Source organism: Saimiri boliviensis, chromosome 16 (assembly GCF_048565385.1).
Source record: "Saimiri boliviensis isolate mSaiBol1 chromosome 16, mSaiBol1.pri, whole genome shotgun sequence".
Classification (NCBI taxonomy): domain Eukaryota; kingdom Metazoa; phylum Chordata; class Mammalia; order Primates; family Cebidae; genus Saimiri; species Saimiri boliviensis.
In genome coordinates, this window is record NC_133464.1 from 2,108,163 (window position 1) to 2,128,655 (window position 20,493).

At 44.6% G+C, this 20,493-nt stretch overlaps 1 protein-coding gene across 1 annotated transcript in view; it reads right to left on the reverse strand.

Moving 5' to 3' along the window:
* LOC104651455 (uncharacterized) overlaps positions 1 to 20,493 on the reverse strand; it is a 50,040-nt gene that overhangs the window by 1,982 nt on the left and 27,565 nt on the right. The window contains exons 4-5 of the mRNA XM_074387965.1: positions 8,246 to 8,401; positions 5,187 to 5,343 (exon numbers count right to left, since the gene is read on the reverse strand). Of these exons, the coding sequence (XP_074244066.1) occupies positions 5,187 to 5,343; positions 8,246 to 8,401 (313 nt within the window). The remainder of the gene's footprint in view (positions 1 to 5,186; positions 5,344 to 8,245; positions 8,402 to 20,493) is intronic.

Genomic DNA, 20,493 nt, shown 5'->3' on the forward strand with positions numbered 1-20,493 from the left:
GGGCTCCTTCCTGCTGCTGTTTCACCCCGTGGTCCTGGAACTGTGCCTGGCAGTGCGTGCAGAGGAGACACTCAGCACCTATTCATCAATGAATGCTGTCCAGCTTTACCTCTCAAAACGCAAGGCCTGCAAGCAGGTCTTCTGGAAGGGAAATATGGAATCTTTTCTCTGGAGGGCTCATAGGGCCCTCTCGTCAGTGAACCCGCACAGGCATTACTTGTGGGAAAGAAAGTGAAGACGACATGCGATCCACGTGTACAACCCTCTTTACAATCGCTGTGCATTTCTTTTGCTAGTGAATTCTTGCCACCATGAATTTGGACTCTTTTCCTTTTCTGCAAGCACAAATATGAAGCACAAGTTTTAATATCCGAGCTACATTTGCATTCCTTCTGGTAAACACACGTTCAGTCCTCCAGGTTCTTTCTCCTGCTGCAGAACCTTGCCTTTGTAGGGGCACCACAATGCCTGACTGCTGCTCTGTGCTATAAATAGTCCCCTGGTGGATCGAAAGGTTTAATGGGCCTCTTTAAATACCGAACTTATTATAAAGCCCCGGGAGAATCCCATTAACAGGCGAAGAAGAGCAAGAAGAGAGCTCCCCCTGTAGATGTCCTGTTACGGCGTTCTTGGAGACCTGGAACAGGCAAGACTTCTATTTCTATACATTAATGTGTGTGAGATGCCGCAGCACGCTGGCGCCAGGAGGGGCTGTAGAGGTGAAGCGGTGCCTCTAAGCCAGGAGGAGGTGGCGCTTACGAGGTCAAGTGATTTGCCCAGAATTACCCAGGGGCATCGTGACTGTTATCAGTAATAATAAGAAGTCAGAAAAATCAGTGGATGCTTGCTTTGTCCTGTTTTTAAACACATCAGATAGTCTTGTTTAAGAGCAAGGAAATCCGCCCCCCCCACCCCCCTTCAGCCAGTTCTGAATCCCCAAAGGTGATACAATGGCAGAATTGGTGAATCTCAAAGAAAAGTCGAATTTCTGTCTATGCCAATCCTTTTGTCGACGCTAAAATGCTTTAAACATTCCAAATTCATACCGCCTGCTTTGACAGTTAAAGTTTACTTTTTATGATAAAGTTTGACATGTTGTTTTCAGCAACGTTTCTCCTTCCAACCATTCTCAGTAACAAGTCAGGAGGATATGCAGTAATTCAGAAATTAGTGAAATTTTGTTCCTGGTGGGGGTGTTGGATTAAGAGGCTGGGAGAGTGTGAAGCAAGTCAACGTGTAATTGCATGATAAGGCTCTCACGAGGAATTTATTGGCGAAGTCGCTATTTCTATTCCTTCCTAATCTCGTTTAGCACATTCATTCTCTGCAATCTGTCTCCATAATCTTCTGTAGCAGAATGGCAGCCAACAGAAGCATGCATGTTTGGAGAGAAGAGAAAATATGCAGAGGCGTGATAAACTGATGCTAATTATCCATATTTAGGACACGGAGTGCAGAAGATCAAGGTTTACAAATCACAAGCCGGAGCCCGAGATGGTGGCTTCCTCGTGTGGAATACATTGCAGGAGACCAGATAAGGGTTTCATGGGCAGGAGAGATTTATTGGTCAAAGGGTTCACCTTCCACTTTTCCACTTTTATATAGCAGTAAATTATTTAGGCTAAATTCACCAGAACATTACTCTTTCATTTGGCGATGTGCCATGACTTGCTCTTTCTTTGTGTCTTTTCAATGCAAATCCTTGTAGTTTAACATCAGTTGATAAGAAACAAATAATTGAAGTAATAGGTAATTCCCTTTAAATCGTGCATATAGGATAGTCCCAGAAAGAATGAGATGAGGTAGAGAGCAGAGGGCTGAAGGTGAAGCAATATCAACCTCAACCCTTAAATGGCATGACTATCAGGGAGAAGAAAAAAAAAAGAATGTAGACATTCAGTGCATGTATGACTGCACAGTCTCTGTGAGTTCCACAGCCAGCGTGCTTGTGGTAAGAAGAGGTGTTCCAGCGTAGCGCCGACATCATTGCTTTTCCTGTCTGGAATCCCAATCATTTAAAAATTTTTAAAAATCTAAACAGTTTCTCTCCCCTCCACTATGCCCACATCACCTCCACCTGACTTCATGTTTACAGTTGGCTCTCAACGCTCTCCAGGACTTCTGGCCCTGACAAAGGACACAGGAAGATGCAGACCAGAAATACCACGTGACCCGGCTGCGGGGCCAGTGGTGGAGACCTTTCTGCATGACAGTAACTGCCTTCTAAAGTCTCCCAAGAACAAGTACAAATGTGACACTGTATTTTGCTGCAAGTGGGCATGCTTATTTGACGATTTATAAGATTAACTAAACCCCATTCAGTGATACTAACTTTTTGTTGTTGTTGTTGTTGTTGAGGGGACTCATTTTCAGCTTTGGTACCAAATGGGAAACTGATCTAGAATTTTCATTTGTAGATTTTTTTAGTCAATGGGAGCGGGAGGCAAAGCAACAGAAATTTTCTGTTGAATAGGCACTGCAAACCAGCATGAACCACTCATTATAAGGACAAGAGGTTTTTAGAATAAAAAGAGTTATGCAGAAGTTTGAGGCTATAATTTATAAACCCTACATCAAAAGGTATTAGGGAAGAATAGCTGATCTTTGACACAAACCATTTTTTTTATACCTGAGACCATCTGGACAAGAAATTATCTGTCGGTTACTTACACACACACCACACACACACACACACACACACACACACACACTTTCTATTTCAACAAACCTAATATACCATTTATTTTACAAGCTGATATCAAAGAAAAAACTCCTCTGCCAATTGTAATTCTAAGTTGTCACTGATGGTAATGGTGTATTTAGATTCCAGAGATGATGAAAATATTTAAAATTGGTATCTATATAGAACCAAAGAAATACAATATGCATTTTTTAGTTCCTTGAATAATGAGTTTGCAACATTTTGTCTAAAATATTTTCAAAATTACCCATTGTTCTATAGAAATTAACTTTGTTGTAAATTAATAAATTGTCAATAATCACATGTGAGTAATGGGCAACATAAATACACGGTTTCAAAATGTAGAATTGAAACATTTATCCATTCCAGCCACCTCACCCAAAGGAGAAAGAAAAGTTAAAAATATAAATATCTCATCAGTTATAATCCAGCAATTGAGGCAAAAGATGTAGATTGCTAGTTTTTTTTTCCCCCCAGAAATTATCTAAATTAGAGAAAGAAATCGAATTGTTCACCTCATCTGATACACATACGCATATTTGGTGCCTGCCAAAGTAAAGTGAACAATTTAGGCTGGTTGGTTTGGGTTGGGGTTTGGTATTGGTACTGCAGGTTGGATGTGGTTAATGAGAATAATTTGGTTCTTAGAATCAGCTTCTCTCTCTGAGAGACTGGTTTTTCTCTACGTGATCTAAACTATGCCTAAACTCTTTACCTGGAAATGTTCCCATATTCACCTTCAAATACCTCTCCCTCCTCACACCGAGGACTCTACCAGTGTAAGAAAACTGACCATAATTTTGAAAATAGGATTAAGTTCAGAGAGAGATCAGCAATTTTAAAGGAACCGGTTAAACCTAATTAATTTACATTTTAAAACGAAGTTAAAAGTTTTAAATTCAATCTAATAGTTTAGGTATAATTTAAAGTGGACCTAATTTGAAACTTTTAACTTCAATTTAAAATTAAATTTCATGTTTCCTTGTAAGTTAGCTTGTGTTCAGACAGGCAGACATGGAGACCAATTGTTACTGTCCAGGAAGTGGGCCTTGGCAGCATGTGGGACGCATGTGGGGGAAAGGTACCTGCCATCAGACCCAGGAGTTCTAAACATGCCCTGCTGAGGCTGCGTGTGCCTGTGCAGGTGTGTGTGTGTTCTTATGTGTGCCTGTGTGTGCCCTGTGTGCCTGTGCAGGTGTGTGTGTGTGTGTTCCTGTGTTTCTGTGTGTGTTACTGTGTGCCTGTGCAGGTGTGTGTGTGTGTCTGTGTGCCTCTCTGTGTCCCTGTGTGCCTGTGCAGGCATGTACATGTGTTCCTGTGTGTGCCTCTGTGTGTTCCTGCACACCTGTGAGAGGTGTGTGTGTGCCTGTGTGTGCCTGTGCAGGTGTGTGTGTGTTCCTATGTGCCTGTGTGTGCCCTGTGTGCCTGTGCAGGTGTGTATATGTGTTCCTGTGTTTCTGTGTGTGTTACTGTGTGCCTGTGCAGGGGTGTGTGTGTGTCTGTGTGCCTCTGTGTGTCCCTGTGTGCCTATGCAGGCGTGTACATGTGTTCCTGTGTGTGCCTCTGTGTGTTCCTGCACACCTGTGAGAGGTGTGTGTGTGCCTGTGTGTGCCTGCGCAGGTGTGTGTGTGTGTCCCTGTGTACCTGTGCAACTGTGTGTGTTCCTGTGTGACTGTGCAGGTGTGCGTATGTGTTCCTGTGTTTCTGTATGTGTTACTGTGTGCCTGTTCAGGGGTGTGTGTGTATTCCTGTGTTTCTGTGTTACTGTGTGCCTGTGTGTGTCCCTGTGTGCCTGTGTGGTTGTGCATGTGTGTGCCCCTGCGTGCCTGTGCAGGTGTGTGTGTGTGTTCCTGTGTGCCTGTGTGTGTCCCTGTGTGCTTGTGTGGTTGTGCATGTGTGTGCCTCTGTGTGCCTGTGTTCCTGTGCAGCTGTGCGTGTGTGTTCCTGTGTGTCCCCGTGTGCCTGTGCAGGTGTGTGTGTGTGTGCCTGTGTGTGTTCCTGTATGCCTGTGCAGGCGTGTGTGTGTGTGCCTGTGTATGCCCGTGCAGGTGTGCATGTGTGTCCCTGTGTGCTCACTTCTGCATGCCTCATGAGTGGCATCTGAGTTGCAGCAGACAGCACTCCTTGCTCTTGTCAGAGTTAAGCACTGACCAGGCCCCGGTGCAGGAGAGAGTGGGGAGCTGTAGAGACACCAGGGAGAGCAGCAAGGGGAGGTGGCGAGAAGCGCAACTGTGAGTTCACGTCTTTCTGGAAACCAGCTTTGCTCTTCCTTGCGGCTCATGAGGCCAAGCATGTGTGAGTGTGAGCTACGCGCTCAACGCCGCCTGCGGGACTTGTTCTCACGGAAGGAAATGGTCAGCTTGGCCTGTGGCTGTTCTTTGCTCTTACCATCCTCCTGGGACCTCTCCCACAAGCCTGGATGAATTAATCCACAAATACCTATTCAGTGCATGCAAACTGCAGTAAGCATCTCTTTCATAAATACCTAGTTTCCACTGAATTTTCCAGTAACGCAGAAGATGGTTCTGTGTGTTCATCTTCCTGGATCACGCTCCTGGGCCACTTGAGTGGAGGCTTTTTCACCCCTTTAAAACAATGTCTCGGGTCGTGGTCTCTTAACTGAGCAGTGTATACTGAGGTATCTGAAATAAACAAGAACTCCACTCATCGTTCGCCTGCGCCCCGGTTAGCAAGATGATTACAAGATACTCTAAATGTGCCTGGCGTGTTGAAACACGCTTTCAGCTCCAATGACTTCAAATAGCTTATAAGTTAAACAAATAAACAGAATAATGGTGGGATTTATTTGGATTTATTCATGAGACTACCCAAGGCATGACATTTTCAGGCATGTCTTCATTTTTGCAGGAGCAGGAAGGGCTTCCTCTCTTGACGTGTTCATCCTGCAAGCCTCAGGCAGTTCTCAATCTGGCCCGTCCCGTGGCTTGAAGAGCCGACAGGGCACTGCGGAGCCTTTTGCAGCTCATGCCTGGCTTGCCCCAGCTTCCACACATTAAAAGTGAAGTAAATACCCAGGCTGGCTCCTGGAGATTATGATCTGTGAGTTGATGGGTTAAATGAGCCCATTGCCTTAAAGGTTATAAATGACAAGATTTTTACTCTTACATGTAATTTACAGCTATTTCCTGTTTGACGTGACAGACCCTCATGGAGAAGCCCAAATTTGTCTGCTTGACATACATTTATTTTAACACTTCTTCCCTTCTCCAAATTCTAGCGTGTATTAACTACTGTTTTCCTTGGTGTCAGTTTGCACCTGTGGGTCTCCCTCTTGAGGCCTCAGTGGGGTCCCCTGGCCTCTATTCCAGCTGGCTGCTTGCATTTCAGCAGCTAATGTGGGTGATTACTGGCATATTTACTGTAATTTATAAAAATCACAGGAAATGACATTTTTATTAGTCACTGACTCCACCATCAGCAACTGCAATGGATGTTATGCATACAAATCCATTTTAAAAAATTGTTCTTCCAAAATCAGATGCTCTTTCCAGTCTTTAATTCTGTGGAATGATCACATTTCACTTTCATTTAACTGAATGGGATCGTGGCAGAGCTCAGAACTCAGCTGATTTCTCAGGCCCTGGAACTGCTTGTGTGGGTGCTGGAATAGGGTCAGGGAAATGCTCTCAAAGACAGAGAATGATCTGGAAACATCCTGACCTCAGTCTGAGAGTGAGTGTGGCGCCCCAGCTTGCTATTGTCCTCACCGGCATGTGTGCCAGGATTTGTGCCACCCGTGCATGCTGACAGACACCAGGGCTGCTGGCAGAGCTGGCTCCATGCAGGTCAGATACAGCAGTGAGAACCTAATAGAATCTTCCTCCCAAAGTCCCTCTCTGCATGGCTCCAGGAGGCCTGGCTTCTCTGAGAAAGTTGGGAGGGAGTTGAATCTTAAAGGATGAGTAGCAGTTTTCTGGTTGAGAGCAGAGGAGGTGGGGAGGGTGCTATGAACAAATGCGTGGAGTTCTAGGAGAGGATGTTGAGGCTGGGGAATTGCAAGGATTTTTGGTATTGTCGGGAGTGGGGTGCAGACGAAGGAACAGGAATCATATCGTGAGCATTCGTGAATGTCATCCTACAGGCAATGAGAAACCACTGACAGATGCTAAGTGGTTCTGTGTACATTGCATATAGCTTGGTTGGAGTCACATGCCAAGGGAGGAGAGACCTCAAGGAGGATGAACTATCACTTATCTAAAAGGCCGTAGGAAGTCCAGTTGGTGAAAGTTTCAGCATATTCATTGTATGGGGAGAAGTAAACGGTCACTGTGAGCCCTCACAGGAGGACTCGGGTGGAGCAGAGGGGCAGGGCCTGAAGGGAGGAGGGGCTCGGGGAACAGGGTTCTGTATGGAGCTTGGCTCCACTGGGAGGGAGGAGGAAGGAGGGAGGAGGGAGAAGGGGGTAGGAGAAGGAGGGAGGGAGGAGGGAGGAGGGAAAAGGGGGAGGAGGGGGGAGGAGGAGGGGGAGGGAGGAGGGGGGAGGAGGAGGGGGAGGAGGAGGGGGGAGGAGGAGGGGGAGGGAGGAAGGAGGAGGAGGAGGGGAAAGGAAGGAGGAGGAGGGTAGAGGAAGGAGGGAGGAGGGAAAAGGGGGTAGGAGGGGGGAGGGAGGAGGGAGGAGGGAGAAGGGGGAGTAGGGGGGGAGGGAGGAGGGAGGAGGAGGGAGCCCCAGTGCTTCAGGGGCTGTAGGGGTGCAGAGAGGAGGTTGATGGCAGGAGGCACTGAGGATCCCGAGAGTGGACAAGCGTGGTCACCACCGCGTTGACTAAGAACACAGCATGCACCGGGAGCTATTTGCACCTTCATCATCTCATCTCACTTTCATAGGAGCCCCGTCTCTTTTCCCTGATTGTAAATCACACAGTAAGTGTCAGCTTTGGGTTTCACCCAAGGAGTGTGACTCTAGCTGGGCCTTTACCACAGAGTTATGGGGCATAATTGAGGGCATCTGTGGGACCAGGAAGCGTGCCTTCCGAACCAAAACAGAGAGAGAGCCTTTCCCTGGACAGGCGAAGAGGAGGGAGGAGGAACGGGGCTGCTGCCTGCTATGTCTCTAACATTTGCCCACGCATCCCAGGCATGAGCCACTTTAAATCTGTTATTGGCCGAGCTCAGTGGCTCACGCCTGTAATCCCAGCACTTTGGGAGGCCAAGGTGGGCGGATCACAAGATCAGGAGATCAGGACCATCCTGGCCAACATAGTAAAACCCAGTCTCTACTGAAGATACAAAAAATAAGCTGGGCATGGTGGCACATGCCTGTAGTCCCAGCTACTCAGGAGGCTGAGGCAGGAGAATTGCTTGAACCCAGGAGGCAGAGGTTGCAGTGAGCCGAGATCACACCACTCACTCCAGCCTGGGTGACAGAGCGAGACTCCTCTCAAAAAAAAAAAAAAAAAAAAAAAAAAAAATCTGTTACTTATTCTTATAACAAGGCTGAGGTGGGTGTTTCTCATGCCCTGGTGACAAATAAGGAAACAGGTTCAGAGAGACACAGCGAATACGCAGGAACAGTAATATCCAAACCTGCATCGACATGACTTCGAATTGTCCCTGGAAGCCCGCCGTTCCACCCTCGGTGCAGCCCGTCCTGAGAGGGGTCCCTGACGATGGAGGACACACAGGCCACAGGCTTGGGCCAGCCTGAGAGCCACAGCTGCTCGGAAGACGACAGGAAGCCATCTGGAAGAGAAGAGAATGCGCTGGTGGGCGAATGCTGGAGGAGGCTGCGGTTCTCAGACTTGGAAGTGGGTTTTGGCCAGGGAGGGGCGCAGAAAGAATCCCAGGGGGTGTGAGGACATCACCGGTTTTTCAGACTAACCGAATGGAATGGATCCTGATCGTGTAGGGGTGGCTGACATGGTACGGAAGCTACTGGGCTAGAGGCTAGAGCCCAAGGTGGCCATTACAAGCCAGGGTAGTGAGAAGCCAACTGCACGGAATGTCTTCACTGGGGCGGCCTCATTCAGCCCAGGGAAGATGAGTGCGCTGTGAGTGGAGCGCAGCGCGCTCTCAGGAGCACTTTGGAATCACGCAACTCTAAAAGAAGAAGAAAGGAAGGAAGGAGAGGGAGGAAAGGAGGGAGAGAGTTTGCTGGAAGGGGTGGGAATGTGTTATCGCTTACATTCCTAAGTTGGGACTATCTCACAGTGCAATAGATTTTTTTCCTTTACTACTATGGCCAGTATCAAAGATCGGATGAACAAATCCCCTGCATTTTGGAGTGGAGAGTCAGATTTAACACATATTTGCTGAGAACTTCTAATGTCTCAATCTTTCAAGAATGTTTCCTTTTTTAGTTCTCGAAACAGTCCTTCACGTTACGTATCATTTTTGCCGTTTTCCATTTGAAGAAACCAGCTCAAAGATGTGAAGCAATTTGCTTTATGTTTACAAAGCGAGTAAGTAGCATAGTCAACATTTGAATGAGATCATCTCACTTCAGATCAGTGCCCCTCCACCACAGCTACCACTGAAGGGTCTGCATGTGATGTAGATCACAGCACAGCTCAGGCGGAGCTTCACCGGCCAGCAAGATGCAAAGACTGAGTGCTGTGGAGGCAAAGGAAGTGGTGACCACTTGGAATTGCTTCCGAGCTCCAGTGGGTCTTACAAGAGAAGAGGCTGAACAGCAGTGGGCTCTCGGAAGGCTGACATTGGTAAAAGTCCGAAAGCAAATTTGATTTACTTAATCTTAAGTCAGGTCATGGCTTAAAATTAACATCCTTTTTGTAAGCCCAAGATGTCGTATTGACCTCTGTGACTCCTGGGATAGTCTAAAATGGGAGTTCCTAACTGTTTTGTGATATCAGTCCCTTTGACACTCTGGTGAAGCCCTGGAACCCCTTCTCAGGGTAATGTTTCTAAATGCACAAAATGAAGTGCATATAAGGAACCAACTCGCTATTTTGAAAACTGGCAAATAAAGGGAAAGACTGTAGCATGTGCACGCTGGCTTTCTGCACTAACTCTACCCCTGGGTCACCTAACAGTCAAGAAGACATATTTTTTCCTCTGTAGAAGCATTATAGCTACTACGTTATAGTAATGATAGAATTCTAAAAAGTATTTCGTATCTCCTGATTAACGGATGGATCCACGCATTAACCCTCCATGGCGCCAACTCCCGGAAGTCACGCTGCTTCCCTTTCCCCCAAATCAAACCTGAACGGCATCAGGACTCTGAGTCCAACTGTCGGTTTCCAGAAAACTCACGGACGAGGGAATGGTCAATGACACCACGAATGCAATCAGCAGCCTAGACCATGGGAAACTCTTCAGGGTAAATAATCTTCTTTTCTCCCCCAGGAATTCCAAAGAGAGCGAAGAGTGAGGTTTTAATTACGTTCTTCGATAGTCATGATTTCTTACTCATGGCATGCGTGTTCCCGCCACTGGAAGCAGGTTTTGCTGCTGCCAACTTCGTACCAGGTGCTCCTTTGATTTTTGTGGGGTACTTGCTCTTTTATTGCAGCAACTGTCAGAAGCCAGATTCACAGAGACAAGGCCGCCGTGAGGGATGTGGCCCTGTCTAACGTGGAACCGTGAACCACATCGGGCTACTAGTTTGTGTGGTGTCCACAGACGACAGTTACCACTGTGCTTCCCTTGAATGCTGAAAAGATCAACGCTGTTGGCACCCCTGTGAGTTTGCTGTGAGGTCCCAGCGTGCCGTGGCACAAAGTTAGGGAGCTAAGTGCTAGTCTAAGTTGTAAAGCAGGTGCCCTGGATCCAGAAGAACCCATAGCTCTTGCTTTGTAGTCCCATTGGCTGTCTTCATGCCAGGACAAGGTCCCTCTTCTGATTTCATTTCATATGGATAGTGATATGTGTCCAGAATTTGGCGAAATTATGTAACAAGTTACTGGTCTGTTAAATTCTGAAAACCGTCTCTTCTTAGGTATATTTGACTTTATCTGGACTACGTCCTCTTAGGCAAATTTCTCTGAGTGGAAGGTCTACTGTTTAAATGTTTAAAAAATTCTCACTGCTCTTTTAGCTATGACGCTTAATTTCCATTGTGCATTTCTACTTCTGGTCACAATGAAATTAGTATCAAACTAGACCTTCTGCTGTTAAAAATCCATAAAGTCGGACAAAACGTATGAAATGAGTGTTTTCAGACGCTGGACAGTAAGAGCGCAGGCCTGTGCTCCCTGAATGAAGGGCAGTAAATGAGATGAGCCCCAGGATTGCCCAGTGTCCTGCCCCGAGACGTCCCAAGGCGGGGCCCAGCGGAGCCCGGGTGGGACAAGGCCGTCGTGCTGAGTTGAGAAGCATAGGCGATGCAGTGGAGCTGGAGGCCCAGAGAAGACGCTTCAGAGATCCACAGGGAGGCCTGCTGCCATCTTTGAATACTTAGCTCTATCTGCTAAGGCAAGACTCCAAAACAGCAGGCAAAGGCCGACGACCAGGGAGATGAGCTGAGTAGAAGTTCCAGAACTGATACTTGGCTGGAAGACAATGAGGACCAACCCACCAGTGTGGAGAGACCTCATCAAGCACCAGGCGCTCAGCTCATATCCTGGAGCAGACATGCTTTAGGAATAAGGTTACTTAGCCCTAGAGTCAAGACTACCCTAGGCGTCCACTAACTGAGCTTAAAATCGAGCCTTAAGAGGGTCAGGTCAGTCTGCAGGCAAAGGAACTGCCTGCTGCAATTGAATTCAATACTCTTCGAGTGAGGCCAAGGAAACACCGATATTCCACAGTGTGGCACCCACTATGTCCAGCATGTAATAAAAACTTGCCAGGTGTACAGAGAAGCAAGGAAAGGTGAGAAAAGTGTGAGGAGAAAACTCAGTCAAAAGAAACGGACTGGAAATGGTAAGGGTGATGGACTTTAATATAACCACCATCAACAGGCTGAAAGATTAAAGTGAAAGTATGGTGGGACCTGTGGGAATATCAATGGAGAAGCAAAAACAGTTGGAAAGGAAGCACGCGAGACTTCTAGAACTGAAAAATACAACGGAAAAGGAGCACTTGCATTTCATCTATAAACCTTCTGATGACAATGTCTGTTTTGTCCATAAACACGATGCAGTCATACTTGTCTCGCGTGTAAATAAAATACAGTGCAAGTGAGTAATCCTTCGTTTTACTCTAGCGGGTTTCCTGCAAAGAAGCCAAGGGACTTCACACACACCCAGGCGCTCTCAGATCAGCTGGGCAGCACCGGGTGCCACAGGTCTGTTCTCGAAGGCAGGGCTCTTGAGGGGACAGAAATGATGACGGAAATGATCAGTGTCTGTACTACCCAACATGGCTGCCACCAGCCCATGTGTTATTTACGTGTATTTTAAAAACTCAGTTCCTCAGTAGCAGTAGCCAGATTTCAAGTGGTCATAACAGAGCTCTGAGGTCTTAAAGTCAATTTTGTAAAAATGTTTTGTGTGTTTTGTTTTGTTTTGTTTTGTTTTGTTTTGAGACAGATTCTCACTCTTGTCCAGGCTGGAGTGCAGTGGTACAATCTTGACTCACTACAACCTTGGCCTCTTGGGTTCAAGGATTCTCCTATCTTAGCCTCCTGAGTAGCTGGGATTACAGGTGCCCACCCGGCTAATTTTTTATTTTACTTTATTTTTAGTACAGATGGGGTTTTGCCATGTTGGCCAGGCTGGTCTCAAACTCCTGGTCTCAGGTGATCAGCCCAACTCGGCCTCCCAAGGTGCTGGGATTACAGACATGAGCCACTGTGCCTGGCCTAATTTTTTTTTTTTAAATGTTGAAATAATTAACTCAACTTCCAGAGCTTGGAATGGCTCAATGACTGCATAGAAGAAATGTATGCACTAGGGAAATTTAGGCGTGAATTTTTTTTCATTTCATTAGTTAATATGAAGTGAAGGCCTTGTCTGAACACAGTGGTTCTAAAGTTTCATAGGCAAAGCAGTTAGTTGGAGGGTTTGTTATAATGAAGATTTCTGAGATACAGCCACCCTCAGATGAAGGAGTATTTAATATGGTTGTCTACTCCTGGGTGGGACTCAGAAATCCACATTTTTTGGAAACATCCCAGATAATTCTGATACATGAGTGTACCTTAAGAAAAGCTGATAAAATATTCAAATATTCAAAGCAAATGTTGCCACTTCAATCGGTGTGAGTTTACATGCATGGTGTGGACAATTATTTAATTTTTCCTCTTGGTTGAACAGCTATGCTCTATTCATTTATTTATTTTGAGAGAAGTTTCACTTGGTCACTCAGGCTGGAGTGCAGTGGCACAGTCTTGGCTCACTGCAACCTCCACCTCTCAGGTTCAAGCAATTCTCATGCCTCAGCCTCCTGAGTAGCTGGGACTACAGGTGCCCGCCACCAAGCCCAGCTAATTTTCATATTTTAGTAGAGACAGGGTTTCAGCATGTTGCCCAAGCTGATCTCTAACTCCTGAGGTCAGGCAATCCGCCTTCCTCAGCCTCCCAAAGTGCTAGGATTATACGCGTGAGCCACCGTGCCCAGCTTATGCTCTTTTTAAATATAGAAAAAACAAGTTTTTCATTTTTTCCTTTTTCTATTAAAAGCAAACTATCTTTCTCAGATGATTCAAAACGTCATGTTATGTGTACTAGAACTTTGGATACTAGGTCCTATTTACTTGTCGAATGAGCAAATCCAGGTGAGAGATGTCCAGGACGCTGTCTCTACACACTTGCTCCACACGCATGTGTGAACTCAGAGTGTGGCCCCGAGACCCCTGGTCCCAGCTGAGTGCCTGCTTCTGTGTTGGCAGAACGCATTTCACAGGCAAACCTGCAAGTGTCAGCACGTTCTGGATCATTCGTCTTTTTTTCTTGGAAATAAATTGTAATAGGATTTTCACTTGCAAACTCACCAAAACGCGTGTTCTCCCTTTGAGGTCATGGAAAATTCTCTCACGTAATAACATAGGATAAATACAGATTTGGCTTCCTGAATTCATTTTATGAAAATCCAATTTGGAGGCATTCTAGAAGGAGGACAAATTGATTTTAGGAACCTTTTTCATTCAACTTTTTCCACACTGAGCTGGCAAGCCAGCTCTGAAGACTGACAGAGCCAGTGTTTTCATCAAATCCGTTTCTTATTGAACCACTGGGATTCTTCCACTTCAAACTAAAACTCTGCAGGATAGTGTGTCTAAAAAAATAATTTTAGAAAGATTTTCTAATCTTATATTTAAAAGGATTTTTTTTGTCTGTTTGCTTAATTAAATTCCTCATTCTATTTTAAAAGCCAAACCAAACTGTTTTATGTTGTAGCGTTTTGCACTTTTGATTTAATGGTGGGAGACACGTGAGGCAGTGGTATACATGTGCCCTATAAATGCCGCATCATACACATTTTCCAGATTACATAGGAATCATCTAAGTAGCCCCAATACCAGCCATAATTCCATTTGTCTTTTTTGTATATGTTACGTACCAGTGAGGAGAAGGGCACAGTTATATTTAAGGATAGCTATGTATGTGTATTTTGAGAAGAAAAAAATCTTTTCTTTATTTATTCTTTATCCAAATTCTGAAGCTTATACAATGGTCTGCCATAAAGTACTTTTTTTTTTTTTTGAGAGTTTATTTGATGTGTAGATTCCCTGAATCCATTTTGCTTATTCAAAGAACATCTCTAAATTTGGGGCCACAGCAGTTTCATTGACTTTATTTTGGGAAACTTTGGCCCCAGCAATCGCCTACTTTTTCTGTGATAGAGAAGAGATGAATGAATGAACAACTTTATAAATCCCACATGCACCTTCTGTTTCTGAACATTTCTTATAGGGCCCATGAATCACTTAATAATTCTGCGACAGGCTTTCTGTGGCAATTCTTTGGATATCTCTAGCCACTAGATGAAATTCCATGTCCATGGACTAGGTGGAATAATTACCCTGAGTTGTTGCTTACGTGAGAGCACTGAGATCCTCTCATCTTCTGTGGGGACTGGCGTGCTTCTGTGGCCGTGTTCCCCCTGCTTGCCTGAGTGCCCTGGGGCTGGCCTTGTTGCTGGGGCTGTTGGTGCTGGTGGTGCTTGTCATTGTGGCTCCTATTCCTAAGGATGCCCTTCACAGAAATGCTTCCCCTTCAAGGTTCTATGGCACCGTCCATACTCTCCTCAGCATGCTCAAGTGTGGGGTGGCTCCTGCCACTTCTATGGGAGTCACACTCCTTTCCTTTCCCTATTTCAAATGCAGACAGTCTCTTCCAGTTAAAAAGAGAAATGAGGGATCACAGCTAACATTAGACTCGAACACCAAAATCTAAACAATTGCAACGGGCATTGGGGCATTTCATCTCTGGACACAGAATCACACACCCCGCCCCTTCCCCGCCAACCAGGCACTTCACAGGGAGGACCCACAGACATCTGAAAGGCACATTCAGAGATGGAGATGTAAGAAGGGCGGATTCGGCAGATCCAAACGCTTCCCATGCCTAAAGGACCTCTAATCACATCGTCCTCACGTGTCTCCCAAGGAGCCAGGAAAAACGGGTTTCACCTGCTGTGCTTTGTGAGGAACTGCACTCCAGTCTCTGAATGCCCCTTCCTCATGCCCACACAACTGTGCACGAACCTCAGCGTCGCCAATGGCGGGACCTGGTGTGTAGAGAGGAAAGGCTGAGGAACTGAAGCGGGCTCTGGTTTTCCATAGAAACCCAAGCACACAGGGAGATGAGGGTAAAAAGGAGACTATTTTGTGAGACAAAACGGCGAATGTCCAAGACCCACTACAAAAGAAAATTCCGATACGATTAGCCATGCGAAGCCTGAAGATGGATGACAAGCCAGGGGAGCAAAACCTCCCGAGACCTTCTCCAGACCTCTGATGAGGGTCAGCGTCACCAAGGACAGCCGTCCGGGGTGCAGGCTGCAGCGTGGGGGACTCCCAGTTAAACTTGGCAATTTCAACATGAGTTTCATTGCTTTTTTCTTTCTTGTAACCCCACTAACATGAAAATGAAATAATATCAAAGAGGAGAGGAGGCAACACTGGCTTATGAACAGCAGTACAGTTTTTGGAGATGATAAATGAAGAGAAAGCAGACCTAAGAAAGCCAACCCAATGCCCAAGAGAGTGATAGGATAAGAACCACGCTCATCTCACCACAGAACCAGAAAGGACCCAGAAACTGAAATTCCAGTGTCGGAATGATAGAGCTAAAAGGAATCCACGGGAGAGATGCTGCTCTTGGAAGGCCCCCTCCTCCCCAGCGCACCAGTGGCAACCCCTTCTCCATCGCAGCAGGAGAGAGGCAGGAGGTGAGGAGACAGCAAGCCTAGCAGAGGGGAGGGGAGAAGGGCTGCACTGGAAACAGTCCCGTCCGCGAGAGCGTCTCTCCTCGAGAGCTTGTGTCCTGAACTGGGGGGGTCCCTCTGTCCCCTTCTGCACAGTTGTAAGAATGCCTTTAGGTGATGGCAAAATTCTTGTCTAGAGAAACGAAAGGATTCAAGAAGGTGGGAGGGGGATCCCCAAAACCACAGCTAACTGACATCCGATGTTTCTGCAATGAAACATTCAAGTTTCAGGCTGCAGTAAAGCCTGCTGGGTATCATACAGCCCCTCCCAAAGCTTCCAATCAGTTTTTTTGTGCCTCATTTAACACTATTAATAGAAAAAACGAATACACAGACATTGGAGGAAAGCCCCTACATGAAAGACAGTACAAAATTAACAGGCAAAGGGGTTCAGGAGGAGCCAAAGCCATTCAGGACAAGTAGAGGCATTTACATAAAATTCATAAAGAGGATATTATAATTCATGAAATGAAACTAGCACAGTATTTAAAGCAAAAAATATAAACAACTCAGAGAACAAAATGTGTCCTGGAATATAAAAATATGATTGTTGAAAACAAATCAATGAAATATGTGAAAGATAAATGTGAGAAACTCTCCAAGAAAACAGAACCAAAAGAAACCCTCCAAGAAAACAGAACAGAGAGAGAGAGAGAGAGAGAGAGCGAGCAAATAAGAGAGAAACAATATAAAAATCAAAAGACGATGCAAAAGATGTGATCTCTAGCAGGAATTCCAGAAAGAGAGACCAGAGAAAAATAGAGAGTTTTTTGTTTTGTTTTTGAGATGGAGTCTCGGTTTGTCACCCAGGCTGGAGTGCAATGGTGCCATCTTGGCTCACTGCAACCTCCACCTCCTGGGTTCAAGTGATTCTCCTGCCTCAGTTTGCTGAGTAGCTGGGATTACAGGTGCATGCCACCACCGCTGACTAAGTTTTGTATTTTTAGTAGAGACAGGGTCTCACCATATTGGTCAGGCTGGTCTCAAACTCCTAACCTCATGATCTGCCCGCCTCGGCCTCCTGAGAGAAAATTTTAAAGAAATAATTCATGAAATTTCTCAGAATTGAAGGATACGACTTTCAAGATGGAAAGAGTACACCAAATTCCCAGCACAGGAAATGAAAAAAGACATCAATACACATCATCATGCAACCTCAAAATCCAGGAATAAAGAGAGAAAATAAAAACAGACAACAAAATAGTTTGCATAGAGAAACCATACATCAGGCCAGGCGCGGTTGGTCACGCCTGCAATCCCAGTACTCTGGGAGGCTGAGGCAGGCAGACCACCAGGTCAGGAGATCGAGACCATGCTGGCCAACCTGGTGAAACCCTGTCTCTACTAAAATACAAAAAAATTAGCTGGGCGTGGTGGTGAGCACCTGTAGTCCCAGCTACACAGGAGGCTGAGGCAGGGAATTGCTTGAACCCAGGAGGCAGAGATTGCAGTGAACCGACTTCACACCACTGCACACTCCAGCTTGGCGGCAGAGCAAGATTCCGTCTTAAAAAAAAAAAAAAAAGAAAAACAATAGATCAGATTTTTAAAAAAGCAAACTAAACAAAAAATTGGTCACATACAAAAGGCTAGGAATCAAGAGAGCATAGGCTATCTATAGCTAATGCCATACTTGACCTGGAAGACTGAAAGCTTTCCCTAAGATCAAGAGTAAGACAAGAATGCCACTCACCACTTCACTCCAACACTGCACTGGAGGTTGCAGCCCAGGAATCCGCAGCCCCCGGCCGCTGACTGGTACCTGTCCTGCTCCTGCTCTACGGCCTGTTAGCAACCAGGCCACCCAGCATAAAGTGAGCAGCCAGCAAGCCTTCATCTGTATTTACAGCTGCTCCCCGATACTGCACCACCGCCTGAGCTCCGCCCTGTCAGACAGCCATGGCATTAGATTCTCATAGGAGCCTGAACCCTATTGTGAACTGCTCATGTGAGGGATCTAGGTTGCATGCTCCTTATGAGAATCTAATGCCTGATGATCTCTCACTGTCTCCCATCACACTCAGATTAATCATCCAGTTGCAGGAAAATGAGCTCAGGGCTCCCACTGATTCTACATTCTGGAGAGTTGTATAATTATTTCATTATATGTATCAATGTAAGAATAATACAAATAAAGTCCACAATAAATGTAATGCACTTGAACCATCCCAAAACCATCCCCACCACCCCAGTCTGTGGAAAATTTGTCTTCCACAAAACTGGTCCCTAGTGCTGAAAAGGTTGGGGACCACTGTTCTAACCTGCGCAATAAAATAAAATAAGAAAAATAAAATACATCCAGATTAGAAAGGAACAAATAAAAATGTCTTTCTTTTGCATGTGGCAGGATGTCTATGGCAAGAATCAAAAATTAAAATTGTTTGGGATAAATATGACAAAAGATGTATGAGATCTTTGCACTGACAACTGAAAAACATTACTAAGGAAAACTAAAGAAGATTTAAAGAAATGGAAATTATGTAACACATTGATGGATTGATGACTTAGTGTTGTTAAGATATCAGTTCTCCCAAAATTCATCTACAGATTCCATGAGGTCTCAATTAAAACTGCAGAAGGCTTTTATGTTTTCTAGACATTGATAAGCTTATTCGAAAATTTATATGGAAATGCAAAGTACATAAAAGAGCCAAAACAACTTTGAAAAACACTAACAAAGTTGGAGTATTTACACTACCTGTTTTTAGGACTTATACAGTAATTAAGATTGTGTGGTATTGACCAAAGATAGATCAATATATCAATATAAAAGAATAAAAAGTCTAGAACTAAAACCACACATATATGATCAACTCATTTTTGACAGAGGTGCCATGGCAATGTAATGGGGAAATAATAATCTTTTCAAAAAATGACACTAGAATGATGAGTAGCAATATGCAAAAAATACTAACACTTACTTCATGTCCCATATAAAATTTAATTCAAAATGCATCATAGACCTAAATGTGAGAGCTAAAACTATAGAATGCTAGAGTGTTGCTCACTAGAATTTCTTGTGATGATGACACTACTCTTTGTTGTACTGATCAAGATGATTGCCACTAGCCCCCTGTGATGATTCAGTGCTTGAGATGTGACTGGTTGACTGAAGGATGACATTACTTATGGATAAACCACTGTCTCTTCTTACAGCAGAATACTCACCAATAAAAGGAATGGCCTATTGATGCATGCTATATATGGATTACTCTTAAAATTATTATGCTAAGTGAAAGGAGCCAGACAAGAAAGAGCACACACTATAAAATCCCATGTATATAAAATTCTAGTAAATGCAAACCAACTCATAGTGACAAAAAGCAGACTCGTGGTTGCTTGCAGATAGAGAGAGGTAGGAGAGAGGGTTTGTAAATAAGGGAAAGGAAATTTTGAGGGTGGTGGATGTGTTTGTTATCTTGATTGTGATGATAATTTCATGGGTATATATATCTGTCAAACTGTATCAAATTGTATATTTTATATGTGTGCTTTTTACTGCATATCAATTATCCCTCAGTCAGCTGCAAAATACAAATAGTATGGATTGTTGAAAAGCAACGTCATACGTTGAAGCCAAAATCACAAGGGAAATTTAATTTTTACCTAGATTCCTATACCTAGCTAAACTATCACTCTAGGGTTGTATGGCCTATTAGAAGGCATACTTACCAAAACAAGAAATGAAATCCAGCAAGAGAATACATGGGATGTGGAAAATGGGAGATCTGTGGCAGAGAGGTGACCTGAAATGTGATGATGACCACCATGCAACAATGGGACAGAGGCCTCCCAGGGCTGGCTGCAAGAAGAAGCTGAGCTGACAGTCCCTGATGTATTCAATCTTGCAGAACATACTATTTAAAGGTGCTTACTAATAATGATGCAGAATTTGGAAAGAATATGTGATAGGAATGTAGAAAACCAAATAGATGAACAACATCAACTCTCACAAAACAAGACCATTAAAAACTTTAGGTAAAGCAAACAGCTTCCCAAGAATGGAAATATCATAGCTTACCACTGGGCTCAGCTGTGAACAATACTTCTACATTCAAAATAAGGTAAACACTGGGCATTCACTTAACAAAAACTAATGATGTACCTACTTTGGAAAAGACAGGAGTAGGAAAGAACACCATAGCTTTATAGTCTCCTCTAAGTTCTCAATAGATAATGTCTGCAATTAAGGAATCAAGAATAAGCAATATAACATATAATCCAGAAATATGGAGACAAATAAGTGAGAAAAATGCCAAAAGAATTATACAAAGTTGCTGCTGGGGAATGGGTCTGAGGGATGGGCTTGGGCAAAGCTCAGGTCTGCTGTTTTCCTTAGAAGCCTATGATACTGTTTGCCTTTTAAAGAAATGTTCATATCCATTATATTATTAATATCAGAGTCTGTCAGCTCTGGGTTTTAATCCTGAATCTTCTGTTCATTGATGCTATGCCCTTTGGTAGATTACGTGACCCCTCTTAGTCTCCTCACTCTATAA